This window comes from Pipistrellus kuhlii, unplaced genomic scaffold (assembly GCF_014108245.1).
Source record: "Pipistrellus kuhlii isolate mPipKuh1 unplaced genomic scaffold, mPipKuh1.p scaffold_m20_p_30, whole genome shotgun sequence".
Classification (NCBI taxonomy): Eukaryota; Metazoa; Chordata; class Mammalia; order Chiroptera; family Vespertilionidae; genus Pipistrellus; species Pipistrellus kuhlii.
In genome coordinates, this window is record NW_023425530.1 from 1,836,628 (window position 1) to 1,863,908 (window position 27,281).

The 27,281-nt window shown below is 50.4% G+C and overlaps 1 protein-coding gene across 8 annotated transcripts in view; it reads left to right on the forward strand.

Moving 5' to 3' along the window:
* Positions 1 to 27,281, forward strand: part of KDM4B (lysine demethylase 4B) — a 137,126-nt gene that overhangs the window by 74,463 nt on the left and 35,382 nt on the right. For 7 of the 8 annotated variants that reach the window (XR_006743041.1, XM_045589112.1, XM_045589114.1 and 4 more), the window contains exons 7-9: positions 2,098 to 2,147; positions 6,882 to 6,985; positions 10,447 to 10,584. Coding sequence is in view for 7 of the 8 variants with exons in the window: in XM_045589112.1 (XP_045445068.1) it covers positions 2,098 to 2,147; positions 6,882 to 6,985; positions 10,447 to 10,584 (292 nt within the window). In the remaining variant the exon portion in view is untranslated. Of the gene's footprint in view, positions 1 to 2,097; positions 2,148 to 2,399; positions 2,487 to 6,881; positions 6,986 to 10,446; positions 10,585 to 27,281 lie in introns of those variants that run through there. The other variant, XM_045589118.1, reaches the window with a different exon arrangement.

The following is a 27,281-nucleotide window of genomic DNA, read 5'->3' on the forward strand; positions in this document are numbered from 1 at the left end:
AGGTCAAACCTGGTGGGAGAGGGCCCAGGGGGAACTGTGGCCCACAGTTCCGGAGTTTATTCCAGCCATTGGAAACTCGGTCGTGGTCCAGTGGCTATGGAGTCTACTTTCCCCCTCCCGCTCTTCCTTGGACTGGCTCATCTTCAGTGTTCCGTGTTGTTAAGGACCCGTGCCCCAGTTGTACCTGCCTTCCTCGGAAACTGAGGTTTTCATCTTGCCATGTCCCTGGGGCTTGGCATGTCATTGGCAATGGGGCTTCTTGGCACCACCGAAGCTGCCACTGAATTGGTCCAAATGGTGGGGGGCACTCCTGGCTCTGGGACATTGGAGCCAGCAGGCCCCATGGCCCTGGCTTCCCTTCCGGAGTCTTTCTAATCTCCCCAGGGGCTGCTCTCCGGAGCGCTTAGCCTAGTGTCCTGCCGTCTGTACTTTCTGATAACAGAGGAGCCACGTTCCAATGTATTAAACTTTTAACATCCACCAGACTCAATTAATCTTATCTTTACAACTCCCAATTACAGGCGGTAATTAAGTGAAAGCAGCATTGTAGACTGGGGATACTGCATTAATCATCACAGCCTTGGTGCCACGAGTTAGTCCTTCCAGTCTGCTGGCGTCTTCCCAGAAGGGACAGAATGTTTATTTCCCCATTTGGCGGGGGGACAGTAATCCCACAAAGATGCTTCAGATTGGGGTTAACTTTGTGTAAGCGATAAAAGGCCATTTTAAAAAGAGTAACCTCATCTTTATACAGATGATGGAAAATTATCTGACAACAACAGAATTGAAGGTGCTGGGGCCATCTCCTCAAGGGCCCCAGAGTGCCCAGAAATTAATTATTTTTATCCTTTAGATTAGAGACAACACAGTTCTCACTTATCTTCTACCCCGCCCCTTTTATTTTATTAAAAAAGAATAATAGACCTCTCGGTTGGAATAGACTTAACCAGCTACAGCATCTGAGCAATCTTCCATGTTCCCTGTGGGTACCCATCTTTTGCCTGCACCATGAGGGAGGGAGGAGGGAGTGGCCAATGATGCATCTTCACATCTGACTCATTCTAGAATGTAAGATAGTGGCCTTTTTTATTCTGGAACAGGGTCTGTCCTCAGCACTATTTAGGGCCCTATCATTCTCTTTGGGGGGCAGTCCTGGGCACTGTGGGGGGTTGAGCAGCATCCCTGGCCCCCACCTACTGTATGCCAGGAGCACCTCTAGTCATGACAAGCATGGGGACATGGCCCAGTGTGCTTGGCAGTGGGGGGTGGAGGGAGAGGGGTGAGTCCAATTTTCCTAGAGTCCCTCCTAGATGGGACTTGAGTGTGCTCAGCGTTTTGTGTCATTAGAACTTGCAGTTCTGCCTGCATTTGTCCAGAAATTGAAGTTTTCATCTTACCAAGTCCCCTGACGTGGGCTGGGGCTGGCATGTCAGTTGGGTTGGGGCTTCTCAGCACCACTGTATCATCCACTACACCCCCAACCCCAACCCCAGTCCAGGCCTCTTGTCCTGTCAACTTCCTCACAATAACATCAGTGGGGTGTTATTCTCCCTTCATTTGTTTGTATGCTTCCACCGCACATTTTTTTAAAATTTATTTATGATGGAGCCTCATACTCTTTCAAATGTAAAATGAGAAAAAATAAAGCTTATGAAGTGGGTGACAGGTGAAATTCTTCTCTTCCCTGAAGCTTCTTTCCACCTTGGCTCCTGGGCCTGGGAAGGCAGGCTGGCGACACAAGGCAGCCAGCGTCCCCACCCCTCCCGCTCCAGCCCAGTGCTTTTACTGTGTTTTTTGTTTTGTAAGCCTTATCGAGGTTTAGTGTCGCTTAACAGGGAATGTCTTCACTCCTGGCATTCAAGAGGGCTGTCACAACCCCCTGGGTCCCTGGTCTGTAGCCCTTCTGCCTCACCAACCCCTTCTGTGTGGAATTCCTCCTCTGACAGCACCACTCCCCTCAGCGCTGACCACAGCTGCGTCACATGACTGCTCTGTGCATGAGCTGTGTGTCTCTCCGAGGCCACGCAGGCTCCCTGGGGACTCTCAAGTGTGTGGTGGCCATATGAGCTCACTTCTGACATGCCTTCCTTCTTGTAGGTACGCCATCCCACCGGAGCATGGCAAGCGCCTGGAGCGGCTGGCAATTGGTAGGTGTCTGCGGCCAAGGGCTGGGGTCTGGGAGCTGGACAGGGTGAGGAGGGGCAGGTGGGGTAGGGAAGCAGTTTTGCTGTGTGTCTGGTTTTCAATTCTTGGGAGTTGTAAGATGTCACTGTCTTATTTTACCATTTTCTTGCACCCCTGTGATTAGGTCCGTGGTCCATCTGCTTGGGGGTTTGTCACTTCATGGATTCTGCACAGAATGCCATTGCTTTAAACGCCCTTGTTTTCCGGTTTCTTAGAATGTAGTTCTTGGCTGTGACCACAGGCTCCGAGGACCAGGGAGGACAGCTGTGTTCTGTCTCCTCTTCCCCCAACGCCTGGCACTGCATCTTACCCTTTTCTAAGTCTTCAAGTCTTTGTTCAGTCTGGAAAATGAGAAGTTAGTTAGGAGCACCCTCACCACAAGGTCCCTACCCTTTTGTGTGGGGTTCTGTCTCACCTGGGCTCCCTCATCAACTGTCCCTTCCAATAGCTACTGTCTTACCGTCTGTATTTGGATCCTTGCTGGGGCCTCATGGGGCCAATGGATTTGTCTCGGGGGGGTGTCCCAGGCCATGTCTGGAGAGGGGGCACCCTTCATAGCACCCTGCTTTCTGTCAAGAGCCAACGGGGTCTGGCCTTTGCTTGTCATCTGGAGAGCCAGTCCCTTCCTCAAAGGCAGCACTCAGGTCGGGGTGGGGTGATTGTTTGGAAGCCACTCCAACAGCACAGGGCCCATCTGATCATCCTGACCCTCCAGGTTGCAGTGACAAGCAGCCCAACCCTCCCAAAGCAGCCATAGAGCCTTCTGGAAGTCATTGCTCAACACTGGTGCAGGCGCTCTCACTGCGGCCACAGTCCTCCGGCCCCTCCTCAAACCTCACCAAAAATGCCCGTCACGCTTTATCCCTTCCCATTGATGTTTTGACTTGGAGATGGGAATGGTGGATCTTTGTGAAAAATAGGGACCCCTGTCCTAGCTGCACTCACAGCTGTGCGCCTGCTCAGCAAATACTACATCCAGTGACAGATTCTGAGAATGGAGGAAGGGGGAGTGGGTAGGTGCCTCCAGCCTCCCAGGTGGAGGGTGATGGTTTGTTTAACATTTTTGTTGGAGACCTGAACCCTGTCCTCATGGGAAGAGCTGCGCCCTGCTCTCCAGAACATGCTTTCATGGTAGAAATGCCACAGTTGCACACAGCCCTAGTCAAGGCCTATTTCACATATTATGCTCTAAAATAAAAATCAGATTTAAGATGTTTTCCCATTGCATTTTAAAAAATACTAGTAGAGCCAAAACCGGCTTGGCTCATTGGATAGATCATCGGCCTGCTGACTGGGAAGTCCCAGGCTCAATTCCGGTCAAGGGCATGTATCTTTCTCTCTCATTGATGTTTCTGGCTCTCTGTCCCTCTCCCTTCCTCTTAGTAAAAAATCAATAAAATATTTTAAAAATACTAGTAGACATTTCAAATACATTTTTTAAAAATCCTCACCTGAGGATACTAGTGTGGTTTTTTATTGATTTAGAGAGAGAGAGAGAGAGAGAGAGAGAGAAAGAGAAAGATCGATTTGAGAATGAAGCATGGAGATTTGTTGCCATTCATACATGCCCCAACTGGTGATTGAACCCACAACCTACATATGTGCCCTGACTGGAATTGACTTCCCAACCTTTTGGTTCGTGGTATAACTCTCCAAACAACTGAGCCACCGGCCAGGGCTAAAATACAAATTTTAATTTAAGAATATGTTATAAAATTATTTTCCCATTATATTAGTTTACTCTTGTGTTATAAAAAGTTATCACAAGAACAGTGACTTAAAACAATACAAATTCTCTCAATTTTCCTGTAAATCTTAAATTACTCTTTTAAAAGTTCCAATTAAAAACAAACAACCCCACAGATTCATTTCCTCAAAGTTCAAAATGAACCTTTTGAACCTAAAACCCAGGTGTGGGCAGGGCTGGTCCATCCTGAGTTTCCAGGGAGAATAATTTCCAGCTTTTTTAGCTTCTAGAGGTGCCGCATCCCAGGCTCGTGGCCCCTTCCTCCCTCTTCACAGCCAGCAGCTCAGCCTCTCCGTCTTCACTCTGACCCTCCTGAGCAGCGGTCACCGACCTTTCGGACCTCACAGACCATCAGTGGTCTGCGGACCACCGGTTGGCGACTGCTGCTCCTGAGAACCTCTTATGAGGACCCTGTGATGACATTGGCTCTCTGGGAAATCTAGAGTCATCCCTATCTCAGGGGCTTTAATTTAATCCTATCTGCAAAGTCTCTCTTGTCAGAAAGGGAACATATCACAGGTTTGGGGATTGGGACACAGGCATCGTGGGAGCCACTGTTCAGCCTGCCACACCTACCGAGCTATAGGAGAAAACATCCCCGGGCAGTCAGCATGGACATGCCTGGTGAACACAAGGCTGACATCACCTGACCTCGCCAATAACTTCTCTAAAGTTCAACCGTGAGCCACGCCTGGACTGTTGTCGTTCAATGTGCCTTTTCTATTAGAAAAGTTTTAGATGATCTGAGTGCAAGCTAGAGAACCTAGGTACGCTCTGGGGCACCTGCCTAAACTGATGGTGCTTTCCCTGAAACTTCCTGCGCCAGGCCTACAACCAGGGCCTTGCTGTCCATGTAGTTTCTGGCCCTTGAGGTTGGGGTGGGGGCGGGAGGTCCTGTATAGATGGTAGGAAGTTTATTGGCTGGGGCTGGAAGAGGAAGAGTGAGCAAGCGCTGAGGTCTACGGGAGGCCACCTATCCCTGCTTTTTGAAAAATAGGGACTCATTAAAACTCCTCGGCAGGGTGGCTGGAATTTGAGAAACTGGGCCTTCGGCACTGGAGGAGGGTCCGAAAGCTGTGGCGAGGCCTTCCTCCATGGCCCCTCACTCAGGCCTGCTCTCCCCTCCCCTGAGAAAGGACAGGGAGTTCCAGGGCACTGCCCCCTTCGGTGCCTCTTTCAAAGTTTGTTGGGGGCAGCATCTCCGACTCCATTGTTGAGATGGGTGGAATGAGTTTGTGATTAATATGGAAAATGAATAGCTGCACTCCAAATGGGCTCACTGGGAGAGTTGTGGAGCCCACAGAGCATTAATGTGTTGGCACATTATTGGTGCTAATCACTTAAAATGTGCGCCTTTATTAGAGCTTTAATGAGAGCCACTTAAACTGTGCATTAAAAAGAGGAACTGCAGAGAGGCCGGCGGGCCAGGCGGCAGGCAGCCATAACTCTAATTGAAATGCTTTTAGTGCAGAGGAAAGTTGCAGGATTCAATAATCCTTTGCACTTTCCAGAACCTTGCCATTGTGTCCTTTCAGCCGGGCGCCATCTGCCAGCATGGAAAGTATCAAAGCCCCTTCTCCCCAAGACAGTGTGTGCATGTGCTTGCACACACATGTGCACATCCAAATGCGAATGTGTCCTCTCTGACCAACGACATATCAAAAGTGGGTATCAAGGCCTGTGTCAGCTTCCAGAAGGGTCGTTGGGCTGGCTGTGCCACAGGGTCAGTCCTGGAGGGCAGTGGATGCTCCACACTGAATCCTCATGGCAGCCCTTCTTTGCCACCTCTTGGTGAAGGTTCGCGATGAGGAGACCAGCTGCCTTCAGGTGGAATTGCAGACCTTCAAGTGGAATTCCAGAACTTGCTTTCCTTTAACTGCAGGATGCAGCTGTCACTGATTTAAGATTCAGCCATCTGCCGAAGCCGCTTTGGCTCAGTGGTAGAGCGTCGGTCTGCGGACTGAAAGGTCCCGGGTTCGATTCCGGTCAAGGGCATGTACATTGGTTGTGGGCACATCCCTAGTAGGGGATGTGCAAGAGGCAGCTGGTCGATGTTTCTCTCTCATCGACATTTCTAGCTCTCTATTTCTCTCCCTTCCTTTCTGTAAAAAATCAATAAAATATATTAAAAAAAAAAAAAAAAAAAAGATTCAGCCTGTAAGTGGTTTGGATGTGTCCCTGAGCTGTGTTAGTTAAACACGGTTTCTGAGCAGGTAGAGCTGATGGCCGAGTTCCACATGTTTATAAATATTACCTTAGGCTAGTTACACGGTGTATATATTTAGTCTTGGACAAAAACCATGCCCAAATGCAAACTTTGTAACAGGGTTAGGGACCTGGTTGTGGACGCAGCCAAGATGGGGCTGCTCTGCCATTTCTCCACAGGACTATAGGCCTTGGGCAGATTACTTGACGGCCTGAGCCTTTGTTTCCTTACTTGCCCAGTGGCTGTGAGTGCAAAGAGCCAAGAGCAGAGCCTGGGCCACTCTTTATTGCAGACTCGGTCGTGGTATATGTGTGGAGAGCACCACTCACTTCTCACTTATCACAGCTTGTCTGGTCTAGAACTTCAGCTTTCTTTTGGGCTGTGTTCTCACGTGGCTAAATCACCATTTGGATGCAACACAGTTGGTCTTTGGAAGGATTTGGAGAAGAAGTGTTTGTGCAGCTATACCACGTCCCATGCCCCATCTATGGCAGGTGTGCGCCCTGTCACACAGACAGCCTGGCTTGCCCTCTGTTCCAGGTTCACCAAATGAAGCCAGGGAGTGTCACCATTGCGGTCACCAGCAGAGCTCATGGGTGTATAATGGTCCATGTGGTTGATACACTTGGCTCTGCAGGCACCCTGCTCTGTGCTCTGACAGGAGGGAAGAGCTGCCTAGAAAGAGCTGTCCTGGCCCAGCCCCCACTCTGGTCCTTAAGCTGATGCCCGTCTTTTTCACTCCAGGGTTCTTCCCCGGGAGCTCCCAGGGCTGTGACGCCTTCCTTCGGCACAAGATGACCCTCATCTCGCCCATCATCCTCAAGAAGTACGGGATCCCATTCAGCCGGGTACGTAGGGGCTGCTCCAGGAGGGGTAATCACAGACACCCAAGGAAACTGGCTTTTTAACCCTTAAGAAAGTTCTAGAACAAGGGCCACCAGGGAAGGAGGACCCTGTGGGAGCCTGGCTTCTGAAGGTTTCCTCAGAGGAACGATTTGTCAAGTATGGTGGCAAGTTCTGTGATCAGACCTTCGTGCCTCACTCTCACCCGAGTGTCAGTCAGCCAGTGGGAAATTGCTTCTATTTCAGTCTAATTGCTGGCAGCTTTAGTGCTCGGATCTGGGCTTCGTTCTTTCTGTTGGAGCCACAACCAGGAAGCGACTTGCAGCCACTGCTTGTTCATCAGGTTGCAGGGTATTTTGCTTTGAGAAATAACAGGTTCACAGTTTTCTCTTCTCTCTGTTTTCGGTCAGAACACTCTTTGTTACCAGGAGCCTCATGAACAGATCACAGCATCGCTCATGGAAGTGAGAAGTACTTGCTCCCCTGTGGTTTGTTAAGAACATTCTCCAAAGCGGTGCTTCCTGGTCAGGGATGCAGGAGTTGGCTGGCAGGGCTCCCTTTTCCCTCTGAGGCCAGCAGGGCGAGGGCCCTTGTCTCTGGGCTCCGATGGGTGCCCGCCAGGGTGCAATGTGGATCCCTGTTCTGAGTTCCTGGCAGTCTTCAAAGGAGTGACTTCCACACTCCACTTATAAATCTCTGTAATGGTATTTACCTCTGGAAGAAAGCACAGATCAATAGCAAGCTTTTTAATAATTAAAAGTGTGTGTTTCTGGAATCTGTCATTGACGTCCTCATTTATTCTGTGCCAGCTTGCACAAGAAACCAAATTCCGAGTTTTCCTCATGACTGGCGTTTGGGACTGGCACTGCTTATTACTTTGCCACCCTGCCTGTCCATCATCCCCAGTGCCTTCTAACTTACTGTCGGGATCATGTTGATGGCAGTGACACAGAGGACAGACACTGTGGGCTTGAAATGAAGCCACTGGGGCATAGATTTCTGACAGGAACATAATTTTCCTGTCCTCCTGAGTGTGTTTTCTGTTCTAGGCCCTGATTCATGGGGGGGGGGGGGGGTGGGAGGGGGTCAGGCCCCAAAGTCTGCCTGAGCCTGGAGTGGAGGTGCCTCTCCCACACCTGGGTTGTTGAGCTTAGCATCTCCAGAAGGCTCTGTGCCATGCCCTGGTGGAGAGAAGGGGAGTGTGCAAGTTGGCGGTGGAGGAAAAGTGAGACAGCGCTTTCCAGGGTCAGCTTAAATAAAATAAGAAAATTAGCAATTGCATTTAAAAAAAAAAAAAAAAAAAAGCTCTAAATCCTGCTGCAGAAGCAGCCCAGAGAACCCTGCTGTGGATGGCGTAGCTAGGACCTTGGGGACCCATGAGTGTTCTCTCCCCCCGTCCCCTGCTTCATGCTTCATTCCCTGCTCTGGCTGTCACTTGGACAGGAATTTAAAAATATAACTTAATGCACACTGACTTTCGTTGATTGGTGCAATTTATTATTTGAAAAGAAAAATATCTTAGTGTTCTGAAGGGCTGGATTTTCTCCAGGCTGTGTCAGTTTTGATTGATTTTTGACTCTGTGGTTGGCTTCTGGAAGTCTTATCCCCCCTTCCTGCTGCCCATTCTCCCCCCACCAGGGTTTGATATCTCACTGGTACTTAAATGAATCCAGTGATTTCTGCTCATCTCTCTGGAGGAATAAGTAAAGATCAGCAGGCCTGAGAACGCCGACAAATCAACAATAAAAAGATGAACCATGAGATAAATAGAGAGGGGTGAAAGGCTTGAACAGATTTTGCAGAAGTTTGCACAAACGGAGATCCCACTGCACATGTCCAAATGCTAAGAGGGGAGCACAAAGAACTCGAACCACCACTGGGGCTGCAAATGGGCAGCCACTGTAGAAAAACAGCAGTTTCTTGGAGATGTGGCCGTGCACCTGACTTGAGACCCTGAACCTCCCTCCTGTTCCCCCCCCCCCCCCCCCCCCCCCCCCCGCTCTTCTGGTCTGTTTACTCAAAAGAAATGCAAACACATGCTGCAAGGAGACTGGCCCAGCAACTCTATTCACCAGAGTCCCAAAGTCTGTACACAGGAGAATGGGTAATAGTGACACATCTCCACGACAGAACTCCCTTTAGAAGACTCGTGTGCACATGCACTGAATGAGTCTCGAAGAGCAAAGAGGCCAGACGCAGGAGTACAGACTGTCTGGTTCTATTTTTACCCTAGAGAGAAACATAATCCATGGTGGCAGAAAGCACATGGTGTGAATGTACTGAGGTCCTTCAGTTCCCACGGTACCAGAAATGGTCTCTTTCTTTTGGGGTGGTGGATACTTAGACTCTGCACAACCTGTGGTCTTGAACTCCCCGGCCTCCTAATGACTATATAAATCAAGGAATAGATAGGCCCGACTTCAGAGAGTTTTTCCCAGGCCACCAGCCTCAGCTTCACAACTATGGATTAGGTCAGCAGCCCGACTTCTAAAGAGTGGTCATAGTGGTCAGTGTGGTCATCCACTCCCTGGATGGGAGTTGAGGTTGCAGGTGTGCGCGCGCGCCCCCCCCCCCCCCCCATTTTCTTCGGGGCTTTCAGGTGGTGGTTTCAGAAGCATCAATCTAGGGGTATTGTAAGTTCCATCCTGTCAGTCATGCCAAGTCCTGATTTTAGAATCTCTGTTTCAGCGTCTGGTTGTCCAGACTATTTGAATAGATTGAGAAATATCAGCTCTCTCTTCAGAGCTCTGACCTTGACATTGTTTTCTTCCACATGCTGATGTGTTTTGTTGGTCTCTTTGACATCATCTAGAAGGACCCACCTCTTGGAATAAAAAGGACAGATTCTGTGCTTATGATGGTGAGGGGACTTATGTCATTTTAGGGAAAGGACCAGGTACTGCGTGTACACCTGTCCTGTGCTCAGAGGTTTTGCAGCTGCCATCAGTGCCGTCTGCCCCCAATGTATGGGAATGTCTCACAGTGGACAGGAAGTGTGACATGGCCACCTCCCTCCAAAACTGGAGACCCCCTCTTCAACAAAAGGGAGAAGTGCCTAGAAAGGTAGCATCTAGCAGTCCCTCTGTAACTGCAGTTCACCCCTCTGCAGAGTGCTAACTGTGTCTGTCACCTTGGAGCCTCAGCTGGGCTATGGTGAGCAGGGGCTGGTAGTGAGCCATTGACCTGGCCACTGTCATCTCTACTTTATCAGCCCCATGGAAATGAGCTGGAGCCTGTGAAATTAGATAGAGCCACCTTTCACTTGGTAAACTCCATTGACTCCCAAAGTCAGGCTCTCTGGCACTTTTGGGGAACTCCTGGAGCCCATGTCCTCCTCTGTGGCCTTTGTCACCAGCTTGTCCCTGCTCCAGTCCAGGCGTTGCTTCTGACAGGTGAGCCATGCATGAAATCCTCTTCCCTTTAATTCTGGTCCTTACCCTTATCTGTTGGACTCTTTTTTCCTCAGATCACGCAGGAGGCCGGGGAGTTCATGATCACATTTCCTTATGGCTACCATGCTGGCTTCAACCACGGATTCAATTGTGCTGAGTCGACCAATTTTGCCACCCTGCGGTGGATTGATTATGGCAAGGTGGCCACTCAGGTAAGTGCCCTCAGATGCCATGGAAGACTAAACAGGGGCCCAGTCCCTTCCAGCCACCTCTTTGGGGCCTAGGTCTATGCACCGGTTGGCTGGGAGCCTAACTGTTCCATCAGGGTCTGTTTCTGAGATCACAGTGAACTTGTTCCCAGAACATTTGTCACCTGGAGAAATGGGGACAAGGCATGAGTGGGATGGGTGGACATGCGGCAAATAGGGTCTGGGCAAGCCTAGAGTTGGGGGCCCCTGTCTCCTGGCAGACCCCACACCCTCTGGGCCTTAGGGCTGCCTATTGCATTGCTGCCCCTGGAGGATATTGAAAGGTGAGACTTCTTTGATTCCCCCCAGTAATTTGCCATTCTGTGTCTCTAAGCGTGGATTATTAGCTAAAAACTGTGACATCTGAACTGAGTGCTTGTTCTCAGATTCCCTCAGCTCTGAGTGCTTCTGTCTTTGTGGTTTTGATTGATAGCATGGAAGGTGCTATGACAAGTCCATGGGTTTGCTGGATGTGAGGCTGGGTCATGTCTGCCTCATCTCCTTCCTCTTGCTTCTCTCCCATGGAGGTTTAAAGTGGCTTTGGAGATCCAGGTGACAGGATGCACACAGGGCTAATGAACTGCAGGCCTACCCAGTCGACTGGGGATGAAGGGAGAAGCAGGGAAGAGGACTTCCGGGCTGGCAGCAGGCCCAGCCCTTTCCCAGCTGGCCTTCCTGCCAGGACTGTTACTGCAGCCCTCAATGCCTGTCTCATCTGCCATAGAGGAAGACGGCATGCAGGCTTCTCCCATCAGGTTGGACTCAGGTTTATCTTCCCCAGCTCATGGGCGTCAGCCCCGCTGGCCCTCTCTCCATGGCAAAGGCAGGTCCAGCCACTTGTGGGTACCTCGCTCTGGCACTGGGGCGTATGGAACAGAAGCTCCTCCAGCTAGCCTTATACGGGATGAAAACGGGCATTTTCTGCCAGCCTTGCACATTGGAGCCCGGGGTTTCTCCGCACAGTCGCTTAGTTTTTCCTAGTCAGGCCCAGGATCAGGACAAATGGTGGGGTCAGTGTGGAGGAAGTGTACCTGGGCTCTAGACCCTGACTCATGTAGCGTTTTCTAGACCTCAGACCTTTGCAAAGAGGATCGAAGCAGTGATGTTCAGACCATGGTCAGTGGCCACACACGGGTGTGGTGTGGCCGCCTTGAGATATGGCCCATTTGCATGGAGATGAGCTATGAGTGTAACACATGTACAGTGTCTCACAAAGAACAGGAAATATCTCATCAAAAATCTCTCTATATATTGGTTATGTAGATTGATACTTTTGCATAGCTTAGTTAGGTTATACAAAATATATCATTAAAGTGAATGCCACCTGTTTCTTTTTACTCTTTGAATGTGGCAACCAGAAACATTGAGGTTACAAATATGGCCTGTGTCCTATGTCTATTGGGCAGTGCTGTTCTAAACAAACTGGCGAGCCTTTATTTTTCTAATTACCTGTTTCTCTAGCTTCCCTATTTCGGTGCAGTTTAGAGAAGGAAATGGGCTTTGTAGTAAGGAAGAGGGGGAGGTGCTCCCAGGGTTTGAAAGCATCTTGCTTTTTATACTTAATTCAGAAAATCATGACGGAATTGTCACAGGTGGGGACTCCGGGTGTCACTAAAAGAGGAGACATGTAATCGTCAGGATTTGCCTGTTTGATCTAAAGGAGTCACTATCTGGGGCGTGTGGTTTGGTTGTTTGAATTACATGGTAAGACTCAAGGAAGAGAGATAGAATCCTCAGGACCTACATGTGCCACAGAGGGAGCTGCGGTGGAACCAAGAGCCCGGGGCCAAGCTTTTCCTGGAGAGGCTATCAGAGCCGGTACTGAGCGGGGCCGGGGACTGCCTGGATATTAAAAGCTATTTTAGGTTCAGCCATGTGTTCACAAGCGACATTTGGGACGTACAGCCTTAGATTGGGCCTCCACGCTTACATTGCCAGGCGGCGTAGCGTGAAATTACTGAACAAGTGGCACTTGGTGCTCAGAGCAAGCCGGGGTTCAAGGTGAGCATTCAGGAGCCATGCGGGGCTCCCTTGAAGAGCTGGCCCAGCTGACCAGGCCCCTGCGGCAGGGAGGCAAGGGGTTCAGCCAGGAAATGACCATTGGCCACTGGGCATCTCTGCATGGCAGTCCTGGGTGCCACCTCTCAGTCTTTGGGGTGACAGTTCCTGACTCTTGCAAGCTCTCTGCCTCATGACTAGTCCAGGCTGCAGAGTCCACTGAAGTGCCTGGTCTTACTGATAAAAAGCTAAGGCATGTCAGAGGCAGGACTAGGGAGAGGCAGGGCAATCATTCAGGTGAGACGGCACACAGGGACCTGCGGGTCCTTAGCCAGATTTTAGGGAGCGGGAGGATCCCACAACTCCTTTTCCTGTAAGCCGGCCTGAGCTGCCCCGCTTCATCATGTTTTGGGCCAGTTCCTTCTAGAATCTTCATCAGAACATAACCCAGGGGAGAATTCCCACTTCCCAGATTTTAGGGACTGTTTTACGTGTTGGTTTGTTTCCTCCTCCTCCTCCTCCTCCTCCTCCTCCTCCTCCTCCTCCTCCTCTTCCTCCTCCTTCTTTTTTAATTTATTTATTATTTACTATTTATTTATTTTTAAACTTTTTTATTAAATTATTATCTGTGTACATATTTTAAAATTGCCCCCCCTCCCATATATACCTTCCCTCCCCAGAGTTTTGTGTCCATTGGTTGTACTTATATGCATGTATACAAGTCCTTCGGTTGATCTCTTATCTCCCCCAGATCTCCCTCCCCTCCCCGCTGTAATTTGACAGTCTGCTTGTTGCTTTACTGTCTCTATATCTATCTTTTGGTTCATCAGTTTATAATGTTCTTTATTATTCATAAATGAGTGAGGTCATGTGGTATTTCTCTTTCATTGACTGGCTTATTTCACTCAGCATGATGTTCTCCAGTTCCATCCAGGTTGCTGCAAATGATGAGAATTCCTTCTTTTTTTATGGCAGCATAGTATTCCATTGTGTAGATGTACCATAGTTTTTTGATCCAATCATCTGCTGACGGACACCTAGGCTGTTTCCAAATTCTAGCTTTTATAAATTGTGCTGCTATGAACATCGGGGTGCATATATCATTTCTGATTGGTGTTTCTAGTTTCTTGGGATATATTCCTAAGAGTGGGATTACTGGGTCAAATGGGAGTTCCATTTTCAGTTTTTTGAGGAAACTCCATACTGTTCTCCACAGTGGTTACACCAGTCTGCATTCCCATCAGCAGTGCACGAAGGTTCCTTTTTCTCTGCAACCTCGCCAACACTTGTTGTTTGTTGATTTGTTGATGTTGACCGTTCTGACAGGTGTGAGATGGTACCGTGTTGTTGTTTTGATTTGCATCTCTCTGTTACCTTCTTCTAGCTCCTGCCCTCTATTGTCCCTTTTCTGTGATTCTGCTTTGTGCCAACACATTAAAAGCCAGACTCTCACTCCTGGCCTGTATGAGTTTTAGGTATCTCCTTCCAGAGCAGAAATTGGTAGGCTGACTACTTTTGTATGGGTTGTAAATTGAGAATGATATTTACATTTTTAAAGAGTAGAGGGGAATTAAAAGAATATGCGACATGCAATTAGATGAAACTGAAATTTTACTTTCATAAATAAAGTTTTATGGGTGCCCACCCTCGCTCAGGTGTTGACCTGTTGTCTGTGGCTGCTTTCACCTGTAACGGTGGAGTTGAGTAGTTATAACAGAGACTGGCCTGCAAAGCTGAAAATATTTGCCACTTGGTGTGGGCCTATCCTGCCAGTTCTGGCTCCAGCCAGTTAGGGCTGAACCGTCACCGCCTGCACTCCCAGAGCTAAAATCACTGCCTTGGGAGGCTCCGGATGGGTCCGAGAGGGTGCCAGGAGTTGTGGCCATTCAGCAGAATGTGCCAAATGCTGATGCTACAGCTGCCACCTGCAGAGCATCACCCACCCGCCCTCCTGACTGCAGGGCAGAGAGGCTCCTCCGGCCCTCCTGGCCAGAAAGCCCCGGAGAAGAGCGCTTACAGCCTGTCACCAGAGGCCCTCCGAGGGAGCTCCTTTGGGTCCCGTTTGCAGCTGAAGGCTGCCTGGGGTGTGTTCTCTCTCCACCCTCTCCCTGCAGCACAAGCACAGAACACTGACTGGCTCTGTCCATTGTCTAGTTGAGACGGTGTTTCTCTTCCAGATGGTTTCCTTTCTGAGCCACTTTACTGCCATTCACCCTCATTACCCATCTGTGCATGGGAAGAAAATGCATGGCTGCCTGTATTGCCCAGCCTCCCTCTAATAGGTGTGTCCTATTGTGTCCCCACCTCAGGGTACTCAGGGCCTGTCCCTTTCACAGCCTGTGATCTTCGGACTACTTGAGCTTTTCTGTCTATAATATAAAAAGGGCACCCTTTCTTGGAGCTGTCTTAACATAAAATGGCAAAAGATATACAAGAGCACCGTGTGTGGGACTATGCCTTCATGGGTGTCCCCAGTGTCTCAGACTCTGGCTGTTGGTCCAGTCTAATGTCTCTCCTCATTACAGTGGATGAAGGCTATCCTAGACACTGTGTGTGTGTGTGTGTGTGTGTGTGTGTGTGTGTATGTGTATGTGTGGAGGGGTTGTGCAGTATCCCTGACCCCCACCCATGCCATGCCAGGAGCACCTCCAGTCATGACAACCACAGATGTGCCCAGACATGGCCCAGGGTCTCTTGGGGGCAGGATTAGCCCCTGTTGAGACCCCTGTCCAGCTGGCCTTCCAGGTTTCCTCTTTCTCTTTTCAGGCAGTGGGTAGTTGTCCAGCGGTATCTGTGGACTCTGACACTGGGGGACAAGCTGAGTGTAGTTTCTTTCCAGATTCCTGCTAAGGACATCTCCCAGAACCTCATGTTTGGGGCTCAGAGCCTCCTTTTTCTACTGAAAGTCATTTTCTCTCCTGTGTTCTGAAGCCATGGGGTTTGAGGTCTCTTAAACAGGACAGATATCAGATATTGTGGCCAGAGATGTGAAACCTCACTTTACAGGCCACCCCCTTTGTGAGCTTGGATAGAGACATCCCCTACCCCAGTCTCCACTCCCCACCCCCATTCCAGGGATCATGGGTTTCATTAGTCTCATGTGCTTGTCTTCTCTAGTGGGGAGGCTGGGACAACAGGGAGAGTTGGAGGAACAAAACAAGGACTCCACAGAGCACCGCTTTGCCTTCTCCATAGGAACTAGGGAGGAACTAGATGTTAGAGCTAGTGCCCCTCCCCATTCTAGGATTCCCATGTTTTTTCAAGCCTGCAAATTACCCCCACCCCCACCCCCACACACACCAGTGAATGGGTGACATCCACCCCTGCAAATTACCCCCACCCCCACCCCCACACACACCAGTGAATGGGTGACATCCACCCCCAGGGGCCCAAGAACAGGGAACAGTGAGCCGAAGTTGAATTTCTTCTGGATGGAGGTTCTTCTAGCCAAATGCACTCAAACCCAGTGCCTAGCAGCTACTACAAAAACCCAGCCTACTCAAAGGGCGCGGGCGCTTCTTCCTCAGTTTCTGGACCACAGGTTTCCATCATGCTGCACTTCCCAGGCTGCTGTGGGGTGTGGGAGGTGCTGGGCCTCCACTTGGAGATCTATGAGGAAAACTGCTCCACCGAATGCATCACAGGCAGTAAATAGCAAAGGCTCCTACAGAGACTTGGCACCCAAGCCAGTCTGCTTGGCGAGCAGAGGAGAGCCTGGGACCCAGAGGAGGAGGTGGGGATTACTGGGTGATTTTTACAGCTTCAAGAAGGGGTTGGGAACGTTCTGCCAGCTTCATCCATCACCTATGGGAGACATGTGTTAGAAATAAGGCCCCCAAAATCAGGGGTCCTGGTAGAACACAAAGCAGGCTCAGGAGCCAGACAGCAAGCAAATATCTTTACTTCTGCAGATGGGTACTTACCAACACAGACTCTGGCAGCACGTGCCCTGAGCAGGCGTCCACTCGGATTTTTATTCCTGATCCTCGTGCTCTGTCCCTTACTCTTGATTGGAAGAGCTTAAGTTCACACTCTGGCGTGATTGGCTAATCATTTGTTTTCTCACATGTGGATCTAAGAACACACATTGTTGAAAATTAGAAAACAAGGCAAGTAGAAAGAAGGGAAACAGACCTTCCATTTCTGCCGCCCACTCAGCCTAGAAAGAAGTGACGCTCCAACACTCACTACAACGTGGATGGACCTTGAACACATGATGCTCAGTGGGAGAAGCCAGACACAAAAGGCCACATCGTGCGTGATTCCATTTATGTGACATGTTCAGAACAGTAAGATCCATTCCTGAGCTGTATGCTTTAGACAGGTGGATTATAGGGTGTGTGAATTCTATGTCAGTAAAGCTATTAAGAAAATTCTACAACCCAGATTATTCTTACCATATTGAGATAAAGCTGTTTTTTTGAAAAAAGAAATAATAAAAATCTTACCACTCAGAATAGTTCTTATCAGATTGAGAAAGCTAACCCAGTATAAAAAATGGGCAGAAGCTGCTCACACAAGGTTGGTACACAGGGTGTGGGCAGATCTACAAGTGGATGCCTGTGCGCACCAAGCAGAATCTCCTGTCTGCACACACTCGAGCATATGTTATGTAGGAGGCAGACTAAGCACCTGTGGGATCGTTTCTTTTTACATTTGGGACCAGTAGGCCCTGGGGGCTGTGGCTGTGGAGCCCTGACCCCTTGGTAGGCTGCTGGTGACAACCTCCACAGGGCCCCTATGTGTGTCCCCTTTGATGAAGCAGTTCTTCCTTTCAGCAAGCGCATGGTAGTTTTAGAGATAGTCATTGCATTGTTAGTTTTAATAGTGGAAAATTTATATCTGTGACCAGATTGGTGAACCAGTGGAATATTATGCAGCCATGAAAACGGGTTTACTGGCTATATTGATGTGGAAAGATGGATGTGGTACCTTGAATAAATAGGTTTTCTGTCCTGAAATGTTTGTGTGTTTGTGTGTGTGTGTTGGGGGACAGTATGAGGGTAGAGGAATTTCCCAAATGTTGATAGATGTTAGGTCTCTGTGGTGGTATTTGGCATCCCTTTAAAACATTCACAAATTCTCAATACATTCCTGTCTTTCTTCTAACTTAAAAAAAAATTAGTGTAGCTTTGGGGGAGGTTGGAGTGATCTTGGCCCTTCCTATAAGCCCCCGCAGCCCCTCAGGGTGAAAGGGTTTTGTTTCTGTCATTGTCATTAGTGGTTGTTTGTTGGTTTGCTTTTAAAATAGTAATTAAAAGTCAAGCCAAAACCATGAGGACCTAATAGTAAGGCTAGCCATCGCTGCTCTGAGCCTGGCTTCTTTTTCTCCCCATGTCCTGGCCTGGAGGAAGGGAAGCATAGAACGTCATATGCAAATCCAGCCCACTGAGCACCTGCTGTGTGCTTAGGAGGGTCCCAGAATGAGCTGAGCCTGCCTGCCAGCAGGGAGAGGGTGAGAGTGCAAAGCTGGAAGGCCCTAGGGACCCAAGGCCTGTCCCACAATCAGCCACCCTCACTGCCTGTGGTCACACGCTGCTGCTTTTGTTTTCTTTTGAGTGGTCCCTTTCCTCAGAGCGACATTCCCTGGGTATCCATCCCCGCCCCTACCCCTTCTGCCCCTCTCCCTTTCCTCTCCCTCTGTCCCTTTCTCTTTCCAGCTTTACTGATGTCACCAACATGCATCAAGGTCACAGCAGCAAAAGGGCTGACCCCGACCTTCCTCTGTATCCCTTACCCCACTTGGAGGCCTGCACCTATGCTGGGTCCAGGAGACACCCTCCTGCCCTGAGTGTCTCCCAAGCCAGTGGCCTCCTCTTGGTGGGTGTCCAGGGCTTGGCTGGCACGTCTGAAGCAGCCTGGGGCAGGGGGAGTAATTCCTTGATTCAGAGAACGATTCCCTGCGCACTCTCAGATGGTTGGCTTTGTAGTGGAATTACCAACAGGGAGATCAAAGGGATGCTGCATTCTCACTCAGGGAAAATAAAGTGTGCACGTACCAACCATTTTTAGGTCTGAACTTGAATTAGTCCTACAAGGCTGCATGCCACGTTGGATTAGCTGAGCATGGCCTTAGCTGCTTTCTAGGTAGGTGGTGCTGGGCAAAGCCTGACAAGGCTTCTTCCCTCCATCATGGGCTCAGTGTCTGTGCTGAAGGAGTTGACTGCAGGATTAAACAGAGCGAGAGAGATTTAATACCCAGTTTGCAGGGCTAGGAGCCTGGCTGCACTTAACTGGTTTTCTGCCAGCTGTCTGGGCTCTGCCTGCTGAGCACACGGTCTCCCTGGAAACGTGAGCTCCCCCTAGAGGCATTGAGTAGGGAGGGCTTCTGCTCAATGTGGAGGAGGGGCAAGGCTTCTGGAGGTGGCCCTCATTCCCTCTCCTCCACAGGAGGGTGGGAGTCTCTCCTGAACCCCAGCCTGAGGTTCAGCAACCTCATCACTGGTAAAATGTGAATCAGATTGTTCCTGCTGGTTCCAAGGACATGTGCCTTCTCTGTGGTAATGATGTTGCCTGCTCCAGGCTGTTAACCTGGAGCCCAAAGGGAGGTAGTGGAAGGTGGAGTGTGAGTGGCGAGGAGGGGAGGAGGCTAGAATGGGCTCGCACCCTGAGCCTTCAGGATCCAAGATGCCTGCCTGCGCTTCTGTGCCTCCCTGATCCTCTGATTCATGGGTCGGGTGGTTGGTGCACAGGGTCTGCAGTAAGTTGCTACGTGGAATATATTTTCCTCGTTCTTCCCCTGGAGCTTCCTGTCACTGTTCCTAGTGGCTTGCTTAAGCCCATTCCTTTAGTTCAGGGAGGGCCAGAGACTGTGGGGAGACCTCTGAGGCTGGCCTAGGGCATGTTTCTGGGCCTTTTTGGCATTATTGCCACCCTCTCACTCAAACCCTTTTACATCATTCTTCTAGGTACCCCTAAGCTTAACACCGTAGACAGGCTGTATGTCTGCTTATGTAGAGAGCATGAACATCTCTGCACAAGAGAGTAATGTTTTTCTGCCCCTAGCAAGGACCAGGGCTGCCCCAGTGAGCATGCACAGGAGGACTGGTCTTGGGGACTCCTGTATGACCACGTTGGTTTGGCATGGGCAGGACTTGATCGTTTGGTGGGCTCCCTGAGAACCAACCACCTTTTCTCCAGAGAGGCCTGCAGCCCTGGCCCAGCCCCAGCCCCAGCCCCAGCAGGGCTCAAGCTGGGAGCCTGTGGTCCCCAACCATCATTTTCAGCACCTCCCTCCCTGTTGCTGTGGCTGGCAGGGCTTGGGGCTTGTACCAGGCCCAGGCTGGGATCTGCAGGAGATTCCTGCTCTTCCATATGCTCCCTCTTCCAGTGCAGCTCCCCTGTGACAAGCTTTGCATTCGTCTAGGCAGGAACACATTGCAAAGAATCACAAGTGTAATTGCAGCCCCTCCCCTCGGAGAACACGCCAGCCTCTGTCTCGTCTTGTGTGCTCCTGTGGCTTCTGTTAATTCTGTTCACGGTGGTTTGAGTGCGTCCTGATGAGCATCGGCGCCTGACCGTGGTTCCTTGAGAGCTGGATGCTCAACACTGTGACAGGCCTCTGCTCTACTCCTTGTCCTCTTTGCAGCTCTCTTGTAGTGGGTGACAGACACGTCCCAACCTCCTGTCGGCCCCAATCCCTCTCTCTTCTTCCACTCCTGTCCCTGTGTTTGGGGTTGTGCCCAGGTTACAGGCAGCTGAGTTCAGACTTCCTGTTTGCTCAGAGGGAGGGCTTGAGAAATTCATGCTGGTCCTCACAGCCAAGTCTCTCTGGGAGTGGGAGCTTGCAGGCCCTGTGTGGGGTGCCACCTGCTTCTCTTATGTGCCACTTCCCTGTCTCCCCTGGTGGGTTGGCAGGCACGTGGCCATATGGCACTGGGAGAAGGATGCTGGCTGGTGTGTGGCTTGTTCATGTCAGTGGATCTGCCACTCCTCATCATCATGGCTTTGCTGCTTTTCCTGGTAGAACTGGGAGCCTGAGAGTCAAATATGCAGACTCGGTCTCTCCCCTTGGCACTGCTGATATATGGGCTAGGTCACTTTGTGGGGCTGTCCTGGGCACTCCTGGGGTTGAGCACCAACTCTGGCTCCCATCTACTTGATGCCAGGATTACCCCTCGTCATGACAACCACAGGTGTCCCAGACATCAGCTGGCGTCTCCTGGGGGAAGTCACCAGCTGAGACTCTTTGGGCTAGGGGGTAAGTCCTTCCTTCCTCATCCTCCTCTTCACTGCCCAGGTCTCTGTTGGCACTGTAGCTGGCTCCAGGAGACAGAGGCCTTTTTTAGATGAGGGTGTGATCTGGGTGGAGGTACTTCATGGGCAGATCAAGGATGTAGCCCCCTTGACCCCCCTCCTGAATGGGCCTTCCCCTCACCCACTTTCCATGGGCTGCCAGGTGGGGACAGAGTTTGTTTCTTGGCCGAAGTAAATAATGTGTTGATGGATGAGGTTTATTCCGAGGTCAGGCTGGGCGGGCTCCCCTCAGCTGGCGGCGGTGGAGGAGGGAGAGGGAGTCTCACTCAACAGAAGAAAGTAGAGCCCAGAGATGAAGAGGGCCCAGGGCTGGGGATGTGGCACGAGGGCCTGGCTCTGCCCTCAGAGCAGGCAGGGCTGTTGGGAATGTTATGGGAATGTCCTTGGGAAGTGCCTGGCTCAGAGCACCTGGGTTTATTATGGCAATTGTCATCGTCAGCTGTGCAGAAGGGGTAGGAGAGTGATCACAGATAGGCAGAGGACCTTCTTGGCTTCTCAGCTGCGGCCAGGCCCCCCAGGTCAGGGCATGGGAGAGGGGGGGGACAGGTCATGAAGAGCCAAGGTCAGGCCTGGGAACCTGGGGAGGCTGACAGGGGCACAGGGATGAGGCTTCCTTTATGTAGAAAGGGAAAGAGGGTGGCATTGGGGCTCTGGCCTTGTGGGGGATCAATGCCAGTCAAAGGTCCTCAAGATTTTGCCTGGCCCCTGGCTGTTGGGTCCAGCTGTCTGTCAGCAGTGGTGGGAAGCAGGCCCTGGGGCCAAGGACCAAGGGAGCCCCTGCTGGCACCTAATTGTTTTGTTTATGAAGTGCTTCTGAGAGCTTCCAGTGGATTTCCTAATGAACTGGTTTGTTGTGGCGCCTCTGCTACAGAGCTGGTAATTACATCAGAAACAGGGGGCCTTCGTCTGTGAGCCCTCAGAGCAGATGCCACCTTCTTGGCTGGGTTTCTGCCCTTATCTTTGGGTGGTTAACACTTGCTTTGGTTAACGCTTTGTGGGCTGAAGTGCCAGGTACATACTCTCAACGTTACCCGATTGTTCCATGAGAAACATGTTTGTCACCCCTGTTGTTTGGCACCCACTCAGTAGTCATCATGCGAGTCACTGCTCAGCTGTGGGAGACATGCAGTGAGACAGATGAGGTACAGAGGAGAAGACAGATAAGGGGCAGTTGTGCCAGAAACCGCAAAGAGCAAAAGGGATGATGGAGCTGGGCAGCAGGCCGCAGGTGTTGCTGGGAGGAGGGGAGGTTGATGCTGCAATGAGACCCTGGTGTGTTCATGTCCTGGGGCCGCTGCCACAAAATGCCATAACCTGGGAGCTGGGCCACAGCAGTTTGTCTTCTCCTGTCTGGAGGGCAAGGTGTCAGGCAGGGCCATCCTCCCTCTGAGGGTTCGGAGGGCCCGGAGGCTCGGTCCCTCCTCCCTCTCACAGCTTCTGGGGGTGGCTAGAAGTACTCAGTGTCCCTTGGTTTGTACACACATCTCTTTCATCTCTGCCTCTGTCATTACATAGCCATCTCCCTGTGTAACTGCCTCTCTTGTAAGGACATCAGTCACTGGATTCAGGGCCCACCCTAATTCATTGGGACCCCACCTTAACCAATTATATCTGCAAGGACCCTATTTTGAAATCAGGTCCCATTCTGAGGTCCCTGGGAGGCATGAATTTGGGGGCATTCTTCATCCCTGTCCCTTTGGGAGCATGGAGGGGCGGGGCGGGGAATGGGAGTCAGAGAGCATTCTAGACCAGGGGCAGAAAGTGCAAAGTCCCTGAGAGGAAGGGAAAAAGGAGGTGGACTGGCTGATGGATGTAGAATGGGGGAGGGGTGGACTGGAGAGGAGGGACAATTTGGACCTAAGTTTTAGGGTGTGGCTTGCGGGACTGCAGCAGAAGGGACATGGGAGATGCGGGAAGTGAGTGGAACAGGTATTGGGGCACCACAGCGGGGCCACTTAGCTAGCTGAGAGAGAAGGAGGGACCAGTGCCAGGGCTGCACTGTCCAACACTGGCTGCGCACATAGCCATTTAACTGTAAATTAATTAAAATGAAGTAAAATTAAACATTCTGGGCCTTAGTTACAAGCATAGTTCTCGTTAAGAGCCATGCAGGCTGGTGATGACCGCATCAAACAGCATCGATATGGGACATGTGGCGGTGTCTTGGGAACTGAATGGTCACAGGGTCTGCAACTCCATGGCCAGCGCCTGGGAGTGCTGAGGCAGTGAAGGGGCCTTTCAGTTAGGATGTATGGCCTGTATCAGCTGGAAGACAGGCTCAGGTCCCAACCCCCCACCCTGGTGTTTGTAGGGCCCCCAACTCCAAGCATCACAGGGCAGTCCCAGTGGGCTGGGCCCCGCATAGTCCTGAATGTCCTGTCTGGTTCTTGACTTAGGGCTGGAGTTGGTGCTGTTATTCAGATCAGAAAGTAAGAAGGTTCCCGTAGTCAATACTATTTGGGTTGATGATTTAATTGAACCACATTTAATAATTTTCTCCTTAGACCCGTTTACTTTCCCACTTTGCTGTTTTATTTGAGCAAAACTCTTACTATATTTAATCAGCCTTTTAAAAAGAGGCATTCTCTGATTAAAGCTCAGTGCTGTTTAAGTTGGGGGAAATGTGGCAGATAAAACCCCAGGGCTCCGAGGCAGTCCAGCCTCATTACTTTAAAAAAAAAAAAGTATTTTATTGATTTTTTACAGAGAGGAAGGGAGAGAGATAGAGAGCTAGAAACGTTGGTGAGAGAGAAACATCGACCAGCTGCCTCTTGCACACCCCCTACCGGGAATGTGCCCGCAACCAACGTACATGCCTTTGACCAGAATCGAACCTGGGACCTTTCAGTCCGCAGACCGACGCTCTACCGCTGAGCCAAACTGGTTTTGGCTAGCCTCATTACTTTATACCAGGCTCATCAATCGTTTGGGGGCTGCTCACATGTCCCAGGAGCCGGGACAGACCCCCCAAAAGCTCCCAAAAGGAGCACGTGGCAGTCAGTCCACATGCTGTCAGTCCCGCTATGACTTTCCACCTTCACTGGGTGACCAGCCTTTAGGGCCGGTGCCTCGGTGCTGCCAAGGATCAGGCCAGAGAGGAGTAAGGAGAAGCTGGGTACCCCTGGAGAAAGATTTGGAGAAGGGCCAGAGGTTGGGAGTGGGAGGGGAATAGGATGTGGGGTAGGACCAGCAGTTGAGGGCTGATTGAAACCAGCTTGTAGGGTAGCAGCCCATGAGTGGTGGTGAAGTGCCTTTCACACCTCATACCATGGAAATGTCAAAATAGGGTTGTATTGGGCATTCATGTTCATTCCCATGAAAAGGTTAAATTTATTTTGCTTTCAAGCCCGGAGAAGGAGAAGTGGAGTCGAGGTGGCCAGTCCTTGGTTATAATCCTGCATTGGGTCCCCAGCAGCAGTCAGAGCCTTGTGCTGGTGGTCGATCACTCTGGGAGGCGCCCTGCCATGTGCAGCAAACATGGGGAGCCCCGGTGCCATGGGCCCACTGAGCCTGCCCTCCGCCCTCTACCCTCTGCTCTGCGGCTGGGACAGCTCCCGCCGAGCGCTACTGAGCCCCACGGGCCACCAGCTCTGATCCAGACGACATTCCAATTTCTGTTCTTCATGCTTTGGAAAGAAGAAATCTATTTGTCTCTGCTCGGGGCCCTGCTCTGATAACCGGGGGCAAACCTCCACCCTATTCTGTTTTCTCATTTTCCTCCAACTTAGCAGCAGGTCCTGGGAGACCCTCGCACGAGCGTCGGCTGTTTGATGTGTCAGTCTTCTGACGCGGAGCGACAGCCTCCCTGCTCTTGGCTCGGTGCTCACATTAGGCCTAGGGCCTCTAGACTTGATAGTTGTAACTCTTTTCATTTGTCATTTGGAAGTGACAAGTGTGCATCTTATTGAGCCTCTGGCTGGAGCTCTCCAGACCCCGGGCCTTTTGTATGAGTCTGTGACAGGTTTGAGCCATGGGTTCACATAGGCCAGTGTTTGTGTGACAGGAGGCTCTCTTGGGAACACCCTTTATGGGGAAAGACCTGAGCCCTGGTGGCCAAGCTTTTGCAACGTGAAGCTCCAGCCTTGGCAAACCCTCCCTGTCCCCATCTGTCCCCTCTCTTCCATCTCCCTGTTGCCTTCCTTCCCTCCCCCTTTCCTCCCCTCCCCTCTCTGTTTGTCTTGTCCCCCCATCTCCTCCCTCTTCTCTCTCTGCTCTGACCTGGAGCTGGGCACATGCACATGAGGATTCTAAGGGACTCTGGTGAGTCTGTAGGCATAGTTTCAGGATGGAGGAGGAGGTAAGAGAAGGGACCTCCCCCAGGGCCTCCTCTTGGCAAAAACAGCAATAACTGGAGTGGCAGAGCTAGAAGAGCACATTGTATGTGCTCCTTCCTGGCAACCAAGGGAGGGTCAAGTGGACCCTGAGTGGATGTAGCCCTTCTCTGCACCCGCATTCCTGTCTCCTCACCTGTGTGTACTTCTCTGCAATTCTGTAAGCTACTGCAGGGCAGGGCCCAGCATGTGTCATGAAACTGCATTAATTCAGCCTTATTAGTTCAGCGTGTACAATATTTCAGATGTGGGAGATGGGACTTGATTTGAGTTAAAAGTTGGAAACCATTTTGCTCTGGGCTTACAGAATCTAATCTAAGATCATTGCCTTTAAAAAAAAACCAAAACAAAAAAACATCTAACACCTTAGGAAATTAAAGACCCTTAGCATATGCTTCAACTCCAAGTCCAACTGTTCTGAAGCTCAGGAAGTTGGACAGGATGCTCTGTTGTCAGGGAAGCCACACCTGTAACTAGGACCTCATCTTAGACATTTCCTTTAGCAGCACAGACATTACTGCTTGCAGCTGTAGCATATTGGAACTGCTTCAGTGGGAAGAGGGACCCCCACCCACACATCCACCACACAAAAGATAGAACAGGATGACCCCATCTTAAAGGCTGTCTGTTTTTTACCCTGGCACAACACTTCTTAGTAAACTGAATGACCAGGGGCCTGACCTTTTCATTCCTGAGGTGTTTGAAAGACCTCGATCCTTTATTTATAAGTGTTTTCCTTTATTTATAAGTGTCTGAGTTCATTAACACAAAAAATCTTGGGGCAGTCCCAGGCAGACTGTGAAATCTGTGGTGTGGGAGGTGTGGGATAAGAGCCGGCTCTGTTAGGAGCGGGAACTGTGCCTCCAGGTCCCATGGGGCCTCCAGGTCCTGTTTGAGCTGGGTCTGGGACCCGGAGTGGGTTAAGTGCAGCTGGCCCAGGCCCACTGAGGTCTCATTGGATTCTGGGGTGGGTGGGGTGGGGGGATTTTCCTTATCCTGAGTGGCCAGCTCAGGTTGCAGGTGGAGAGCGGGGAGAGGGGAGAAGGCAGGTGACCTTGAGGTGGAGCCTGAGGGCAGGCCCCAGGCACTAGGCTTTAAGTGCTCCTGGCACATGTTGAGAGTTGGATTCTAGGAGCAGGTAGTAGGAGTGTGCAGTCCACCAGGCTCAGTAAATAATGGGACAGTCATAGCACACCCATCTCAGTCAGCTCGGTCAACAAAATATGGACTGGGCGGCTTAAACAGTGGCATTTATTTCTCACAGTTCTGGAGGTTGTGGCTTCAGTTCTGGACCCTGAGATCAGAGTGCCAGTGCCATCGGGTTCTGGTGAGGACTTCCTGGTGTGCAGATGGCCAGCTTCTCACTGTGTCCTCACAGGTTGAGGGGTGAGGGGCCTGAGAGAGATTTGAGGTTTCTTCCTTTTCTTAAAAGGACACCACCCTATGACCACATTTTACCTTATTTACCTCCTAATGGCCCTGTCTCCAGATAGTGTCACATTGGGGTTCAGGGCTTCAACATAGGAATTGGGGAGACACAGTTCAGCACATCTGTGGTCGTTTTCACAGTTCACCAAAGTTGGCATGTGGGAAGGTCACCACCAAGATCCTCAAGTTACTCTTTTAAAATCATTTTATGACTTAAATCAAGGCTGGACAAACTTTCCATAAATATTTAGTGAATATTTGGAGATGGCAGGCTATGCAGTCTTCGAATAATTGCTCAGCTCTGCCATAGAAGCACCAATACGACTGTAATAGGGCAATGTGCAAAAAAAACTGTATTTACAAAAACAGGTGGCAGGCCAGATTTGCCCACGTTCCAGGATTTGCGCACTCTGACTTAAGTCATTTACCTGCTCAATAAAGAGATTTAGAAAAATAAATAGCACACAATTTTTTTTGTCTCCACAAACAAAAGAACCGTGGTTGATGTTTGATGAATGTTCTTGGCTTTTTCTAAAGATTTTTGCTCTTAATTGGGGCTTTACTGTATTCTTGACTGTGTGTTTTATATTTCCTCAGATAACAGATCTATCCTAAGAACGTTTCTGTTATTTAAATGGTGCCATTGGG